General features: G+C 47.2%; 2 protein-coding genes across 2 annotated transcripts; both read left to right on the top strand.

Annotated features, from left to right (window-relative positions):
- Positions 1 to 2355: 2355 nt before the first annotated feature.
- Positions 2356 to 5259, top strand: FSUBG_8010 (calpain; the record flags this gene model as incomplete). The annotated part of the gene is made up of 4 exons (XM_036686376.1): positions 2356 to 3327; positions 3375 to 3676; positions 3727 to 4042; positions 4087 to 5259. The coding sequence occupies 4 exons, from the start codon at positions 2356 to 2358 to the stop codon at positions 5257 to 5259; spliced, it is 2763 nt and encodes a 920-aa protein (XP_036536532.1).
- A 1063-nt stretch (positions 5260 to 6322) lies between these two features.
- Positions 6323 to 7491, top strand: FSUBG_8009 (cutinase precursor; the record flags this gene model as incomplete). Its single annotated transcript, XM_036686374.1, has 3 exons — positions 6323 to 7071; positions 7121 to 7278; positions 7328 to 7491. The coding sequence occupies 3 exons, from the start codon at positions 6323 to 6325 to the stop codon at positions 7489 to 7491; spliced, it is 1071 nt and encodes a 356-aa protein (XP_036536531.1).
- Between the last annotated feature and the right edge of the window lie 835 nt (positions 7492 to 8326).

The following is an 8326-nucleotide window of genomic DNA, read 5'->3' as shown; positions in this document are numbered from 1 at the left end:
AAGGTAATGCCCCTTTTTAGGCAGGAAAATCTTATTTAGTTACTAAGTAATTATAAAGGGCCTTTAATAAATTAAAAATTTAGCTATTAATATTTTTAATAATACTAAAAAAAATACTAATAATAGTAATATTAATATCTTTATAGTATTATAAAAAAAATATAGTTAAAAAAAAGGTTAAAAAGGCAATTTAGTAATAATTAAAGAAAGCTAGTCTCTTTAGTACGCTACAGGAAATTAATATAAAGAAGTAAAGGGTTTTACTAAGGTTTTACTAATTAAGATTTTTAATACTAAAATCCTACCTTAAATAACCTATTTTTATTATAAAAAGGGCTAAAAAATAGGAAAAAATAAAAGGTATTTATATATTACTAATATTACTATATAGACTTATAGACTTATAAGTCAGGACCTTTATAGACTTAAGTTATAGCAATTTTTCCTAACTTATAAGTCGGCAGGTCGGGCTTAAATTAAACAAGCTGACTTGAGTTATTGGGAACGTTGGTTGACAGTAACAGTTTCAGGCAGGGCTCTAGTTACCATTCCAGAATCCACATGGACGAACGAACAAGCTTCAAGCCAGGACTTTTTAGTTACTTATTTGGGTAGAGTCTAGAGACCAACTCTCACCATCCACAGATTAGTTGTCTTGCAACGGCTTTTCACATTCCATATCCAGCGCCGTACCGTAAGCTACTGCACCGCCAACGTTGCAGTCCCACGTTTTACAACTCTCGATGAGTTCTCTGTGCTCACTCTTGAACTGTGTGCGGTTCCGTATGTAAGAAACCCCGAAATTACCGACGCCGGCTCCGCGATGGAGTTGGCAGTTTTTAGAGTTTGCTCAAAACATGGAATCGGCAATGGACAATACCGAGAAAAGCAAAGGGGAAAGCGTTGGCCCTTGGGTTGGTTAATTACTAAAAAATGACGATCACTGGGTACCCTAGGGGAGGAAAGAAAACTCAGGACCTCGATCCTAGGTGACAAAAAGATTTAGGTGATTTAGCATAAGCTGAGGATGACTTTTACTCAGTTTATTTTGACACCCTATATCAAGGTCCGTTGTTTTCTTGCCCCCCGAGGGTACCTTGCAGAAACAGGTGAAGCAAAACAGTTGTAGACTGACTCGTGAAGGGTCTCAAATCAAGGCCGTTGCTGAACCAAGTGGAGGCTGTCAAACCTGTCAAAGCAGCATCAGGCATTTATACCGAAACCTAGTTGCGCACTGACCGAATGGCCTACATCAATGATCAAAGTAAATCGAGATACTCTTTTTAGAAGGTGTTCAGTCCTGAAGACTGCCCGAAGTCCAAGAAATTACCAGGTCATGATGATCCTTCGGCGTTATGAGTCTGAACTGAATCAAACCGGGGCTATCCTACCCCCAGATGCCCTTCAGTCCAGGCATACCATATTCCGAATCAGCCTCCCTTTCTGCCTTTTCTCCTGTTGAGCCTCATCTTTTCTCCCTCGTCTAGTCCAGGCTCCCGCGAGGCATCTTCCCTGCTGACGTGGCAGAGATCAAGTCGTCTTTGATTCGTCTTGTTATCTGCAATACAACGTCAGACGATCCCGCTACAGAAGGTGAACCAACGGCCTCAAAACCGAACAAAGCGGACTGGATCAGCCAATTCTGGCAACGTGAGGCTTATAAAACCAAGTAATTCACTTCCTCGTGCTCTTCTCGGCATGCACCTGTTGCTCTAGTTCTGACTGTTGTATGTTGGAAATGGCCCCCAACTCGCTGCTTTTAGGGTAGGTTGCTTGGCCTGATTAATTCTTGACGAACGATTCCAGCCTTTTCCTTTGAAGCGAACCGTCGGTTTTGGCCGATATCTGCAATCGTCAGCGAATAATAGCTTTCATCGCTTCTTTGAACACTGCCACTTACAAAGAGCCTCTCTTTCAACCCGTGATTGTCCATGCCATTGGCCTATCAGCGCTTATGGTCTTTCGACGTCTCCAGTTATTGTCCTTTGTTGCCTAATTAACTGTAACGCTTCCTGCTGCACTTCACCCACCTTTCAACCCATCACTTCTGACACAGCCTTATTCGCGATGCATATTGTAACCGACTCGGTGCGGATGGATAGCGTAAAGCGGCGTCGGCTTACAGGCCAAGATGCATGCACTGCACTTTCAGTATACTTTGCGCAATCCCATGTGCAACACGGCGATGCTGCTGTTACCTGGTGATCATCAGCCAAACAGGTCACTGCGTCCCCGACAAAGGCGTCCAATCGATCTTTACAAAGAAGACGCCTTGAGAGGCTATATAGGACCCCAATATTTCCAATGCACTTTAGACATTTCAACTCTTGAAAATTAATTCCTGACGTCCTCACCATGAAGCCAACTCCTCCTACTCCTGGCCAGCAGCCGACTCCTGCTAAGCCCAAGCGTAAACCTCTGAACCCTCAAGCTCTTGTCTCCAAGTTCTGGTCAAAGTATCACTCCAAGGCACCAGGCAAGGTCACTTCCATCTTCCCTCAGAGCCTCTATGAGTCACTTCTCACAGATGCCGACTCGTCTTATCCCAAGTCTCGCAACGCAGCACAGAGCTATGAAGATGCTGCCAAAGAATGCCGTGCTCGAGTTAGAGCCATTGTTCGTGAATGTGAACGAACCAATGCCAAGTTCAGCGACCCAGACTTTGATATTGAGACCGACTTTTCGTCTTACCAAGATAATTGTCTCAATGGTTTAATGGGGAGACGATATGAGGAGGACAGTAGTGATGATGAACCTCTGTCATCCGAAAGGGGACCTAATGTTCAGCGAATCAAGAAATATCGCAACACACGGAAGAAGAGCGACGAGCTGGACGACGGTAAACTTGATGTCAACAAGAACAACCTGCAAAGACGCATGTTTAGCGGCAGAGACTATAGTTCTCGATACTCCAGACCAGGCTCAGTCCATCGCATTCCATGGATCTTTGAGAATCCTCAATTTACAGTTGGCGGCTTCTCCAGCACAGACATCAAGCAAGGCGCTGGTGGTGACTGCTGGTGGTTGGCGGCTCTCGCAACAATCGCCCATCGCAAAGACCTAATGAAGAAGATTTGTGTCGCAAAGGATGAAGAATGTGGCGTCTACGGCTTCGTCTTCAACCGTGACGGAGAATGGATCTCAACTGTGGTCGACGATAACCTTTACCTGAAGCACAAGGACTTTGGAGAAGATACTGAAGTCTACGATGCGACGGGCAAGAAAGCTCGACTCTATAAGAAGCAGAAGCAAACTGGTTCTGAGTCCTTGTACTTTGCCAAGTGTGAGGACCCTAATGAGACTTGGCTACCCTTGCTTGAAAAAGCTGTGAGTTATCTCACCCAAATGTGCAATACAGATTCTAACAACTTCAGTTTGCCAAGGTCCATGGTGACTATCATGCTCTGGACGGCGGGTGGTCTGGCACTGCAGTCGAAGATCTCACTGGCGGTGTCAATACTGTGGTCGCCGGTAATAGGGTCCTTCGCAAGGAAAGACTGTGGCGTGAGATGCTGGGATCTGACGGTGAGGATGGACAATTCGTCTTTGGTCTGTCTGCCGGCGGCCCAGGAGAGGACCATAACAACGGAATTGTGTTGCGACATGCATACTCGATTCTCAAGGTGGCCGAAGTTGAAGACGAAGATGGCAACAAAGTCCGCTTGGTCAAGATTCGGTAAATATGACTTTCAGTTTCGGCTTGGCTCAGACAACTGACACATACAGAAACCCCTGGGGACAGAAATCTGAAGATGGCCATGGCGAGTGGCATGGTCCATGGTCGGATGGCTCCAAGCAATGGACTCCTCACATGATTCGAAAGCTTCAGCATCAGTTTGGCGACGACGGAATTTTCTGGATGTCTTTCAACGACATGCTCGACAACTTCAAGTGGATGTACAGAACTCGTCTTTTTGATGAGCGATGGACGGTAGCTCAACAATGGACTAGTGTTAGTATCTCTTGGCTTACCGGCTACCTCAAGAAGAAGTTTATCATCGAGGTCAAGGAAGAGGGCATGGTGGTTATTGTGCTTTCACAGGTATGTTGATCACTGATATAATCAACTCCTACTAACAGTCGTAGCTTGATGAACGTTACTTCAAAGACTTGAAGGGGCAGTACGAATTTGCCCTGCATTTTCTGCTCAAGACGGCTGACGACAAGACATCCATCTGCTCGGTTCGTCCGGTCCATAAGTGGGATCGACGTTCGATCAATTGCGAGGTCGAACTCGAGCCAGGTACATATGAAGTCATCCCCAAAATCACAGCCGAGAGATATTACTGGCTTCCGACTGTCCAAAAGATGGTCAAGATGGGAGCCGACAGTAATCCTCAGAAGTTACGCCAGATCGGTCTGCAATATGATCTCGCACATGCCAAGGGCGGAATCGTTGATGAAGATGAGGCCCTACGCAAGAAGAAAGAACTCGAGAAGAAGAAGAAACTCAAGGGCAAAAAGGAAGAAAAGAAGAAGAAACAGATGGCAGAAGCTATGGCCAGTATGGAGGCGGCGATGGTGCAGATGAGAAATGAGTATAATCGGTCTCTCAACGAGAAGGACACTGAAAAGGAGAAGAACAAGAAAGAGAAAGAAAAGGAAAAAGAGGAACCTGAACCAAAGAAGGAGGATGAGGAAGAGCCCATCAAGAAAGTGGATGATACTGGAGCCAAATCAGATAAGGCGCCGCCTGGATTTTGGCCAGAAGATTCTTCCAAGAGTGACTTGGAAGCCTTGACTCTTGGTGAAACACCAGCTGAACCAAAAGGGGACCCACTTTCGGTTGATACAAGCCAAGGAGCCGAGGACAAGAGAAGAGGATCTGCAGACTCATCCACTAGATATTCATCTGCCTACCACAGAGGCCCTCCATCTCTTGCAAACTCACCAATGCCATCACGAGATCACAGTCCACAGCACAGCAGAAGGACAACCATGCAAAGCATAGACACAAACCCCGTCTTCACGCCCTCCACAGAACCAACCTCTGAATCGGACCTCGACAGCTCAGACTCATCGTCCGTGTCCTCATCAGAATCAGACGATAGTTCCTCGAGCTCAGACGACGATATGCAACCCACGTCGCTGCTTCGACGACTCAAGAAGAGGCAGAAACAGCCGTGGAATGCCGTGTGCGTGATCGGCCTCAGCGTCTACGCTCAGCATGCGGGCATCAAGGTCCGTCTCGCTGATCAGAGGGGCGATGAGGCCACCGAGCTCGTGTCTCCAAAGGGCAGCAGCCCTGCTAGTTCGTGAGCTAGAAAAAAAGGAATATGCCGCTTGATATACCGTTGTTGCCAAGATTGTCCAACGTTGCGAGTCGTGAGACGTGGTGTTTGGTTTGTGTTGATGACGGAGGTTTATATGCATGTGCATTCCACGAATGGGAGAATCTATTCGTACCAGAGCAACAAATAGGGTTTAACAGCACTCTTCTCAGTCATTTTTCTAGCAAAGCGTTTTTACTTGTCACATATCACAAAGAATGAATACTTTGACTTGTTTTTTCCTCTCCTCGCTAAGTTTCAGTGTGGATAGCACTATTCCTCGAACTGAGGTACACCCGAGACGCAATTTAACTACAACGCAGTCCGAGTCAGACATTGATCAGTTGATAGAAAACGAAAATGGCTTTGACAATCAAAATCAAATAAATCTATTTACTATATGCATGATCTACAGCCGTGGTATCTCCATGCGTTCCACATTGACTACTACTTCGGATTTGTCTACCGTCAAACAAAGGAATCGTGTGGCCCATTGTTTCTCAGTGAAACTGAGCGTATAAATGAGCCCCGGACTAGGATAAAAAGGCATCTACCAAAAAGTAGTACCAAAATGTCCCATTATTTTTGTCTAGCTCCAAGCTCCAGACACCGTTTCAACCGCACGGCCTGAGCCGCTGTTTCATCTGTCCTCGTCCCGTTTCACCATCCAAGCTCACCCCTACCAAGCCACCCTTGAGATTGACATGAACGATCTACGAGATGGTTCCCGGCCAGGGTTGTTGAGTAATGGCTTCATCGAAGAATGATCTGAGGTAAGGCTCACCGTCGTGAGGGATTGATAATCCGCGGAAGCCTTTCCAACTCGGGAAGACCTTGCGGATGAAGTACGAGGTTTGGATGAATCTATCACGATGCAGGGTTGTTCAGGACGAGGTTCGAGCGTTGGAGTTGAGAGCATATAAGCTGGATAGAAGCCGTCGATAGAGTCGAAATCAAATCAACTCAGCTCAGCAACTTTGCATTCATTCGCTTTTTTCTTTTCATTCGCTTCTAAATAACCCCTTTCGTTCAAAAACTTGACCTTGTTCATCATGTTCTCCAAGTCTGTTCTCATCGCCCTCGTGCCCTTTGCAGTGGCTGGTCCCATTGCTCCTCGACAGGGTCTTGGTTCTGGCCTCGGTTCTGGCCTTGGCTCTGGTATTCCCAGCTTTGGACTTCCCAGTTCTGGCGGCGACTCTACTGGCGGACTTCCCAGCATCCCAAGTCTGGGCTCTGGAGGTTCAACCGGAGGACTTCCTAGTATCCCGAGCCTAGGCTCTGGTGGTTCATCTGGAGGCATTCCAAGCATTCCAGGTCTGCCCAGCTCTGGAGGCTCAACCGGTGGTCTTCCCAGTCTCCCTATCGGAGGTGGTGGCTCAAGCTTCCTCCCAGGAGGCTCTACTGGTGGAGACACCACAGGAGACACTTCTGGAGATACCTCCGGCAGTGCTTCAACCAGCGCTCCCGCTTCTCAGCCCACAGGCTCTACCGAGACTCCTCGCGCAGAGGGTGGTTCATCCACGTCCCCCTTCGGAAGCCTCCTTGGATCTGCCGGTGGCAGCAGCGGTGGCTTCGGTGGTTCCACTCAGAACGGTCTCAGCGGCGACTGCAAGGACGTAACTGTCATCTTTGCCCGCGGTACCACTGAAATGGGCAACGTTGGCACTGCTGCCGGACCTCCTTTCTTCCAGGCTCTTGCTCAGCAGCTCGGGAGCGACAAGCTCGCTGTCCAGGGTGTTGAGTATGCCGCCAGTGTCGGTGGCATTATGCAAATGGGTGACCAGGCTGGTTCCCAGAAGATGTAAGTCAAACTTCGAGTTCATCAAGTCGCTTGTATCTAATGTAAACAGGGCGAGTCTTGTTAAGGAGGCTTACCAGAAGTGCCCCAAGACCAAGGTCGTCATGTCTGGATACTCACAGGGTGCTATGCTGGTTCACAATGCAGCCAAGTCTCTCCCTGCCGATACCACTAGCAAGATTGCTGCCGTTGTCAACTTTGGCGATCCTTGTAAGTCACTCAGCTTCTAACAGAGCCTCAGAAACTAACAGCTCTATAGTCCAGCGACAGGCTATCCAGGGTGTTCCCTCTGACCGAGTCAAGATTATCTGCCACGCTGGCGATGGTGTCTGTGCTGGTACTGCTGCTATCACCCCTGACCACTTGACTTATAGCCAGGATGCCAACACTGCTGCTCAGTTTGTTGTCAGCAAGGTCAAATAAATAGGACGCTGACCGTGTCCAACCAAGAGATGAGTGGAATGACATAATGGAAATATGGTTGGAGCTGAGCTTCGGACGTGGATAGGTCTAAATTTCTTCTGTATCTTTTAAAGTAGCTTAAATATGAGTACATTTGACCATTCCTTCACCAAGGAGAGTCCATGTTATGATATAGGATATACCAGAGCAAAGCCTGAAAACTTATCAAAGAGTTAGAGAATTGTTAGACGGCGAGATTCAAGAACTCTTGTCCTTGTGTAATCAGACTCCACGCCTAATGACTGCCTGTGTCTAGGGTGGTTTGAAAGTCACGGTGGGTATACACTCTCCTGCTCAACAAGAGTACAAGTTTAATAGAGACAGAGTCAATTGCCGTCCAAGGCCCATAAATGGAGGATGCATACTGTGAAGCTGAAGTTCGTCTGGAGCATAGACATTTTTGTGGCTCAGCGACGCTGAGTTTGTAGTCGAAGCAGATTTCCAACATTGCGACTTAGATCAAAAAAATGCCACGACCTTCAGTAAAACCAGGGGATATGGTGTAGGGGAATCACGTTCGCTTTGCATTGTTTCGAATGCTTGCGAAAGGTCGGGGGTTCAAATCCCTCTGTCTCCATTCTTTTGCCAGATTACATATTTTTTGCTCCAGGCGTGCCCTAATGGCTCTATGTTTAGTCTACCTAACTCCCTAGACGTCCCTTATTAACTAGGTAGCTAAATATACAGGTACTCCAATTGGCTTGGCCTTGTTGTCTTGCGGCATGACTTTAGTGAGTGTCCAGTCCGGAGACCGCCTCAGAACGTGGACATGAATGACAACGGATGGAAGACACGG

The sequence above is a fragment of the Fusarium subglutinans genome, assembly GCF_013396075.1.
Source record: "Fusarium subglutinans strain NRRL 66333 chromosome Unknown NRRL66333_c0000106, whole genome shotgun sequence".
Lineage (NCBI taxonomy): Eukaryota > Fungi > Ascomycota > Sordariomycetes > Hypocreales > Nectriaceae > Fusarium > Fusarium subglutinans.
The sequence above is the reverse complement of the archived record's forward strand: the minus strand, read 5'-3'. Positions and strand labels throughout refer to the sequence as shown.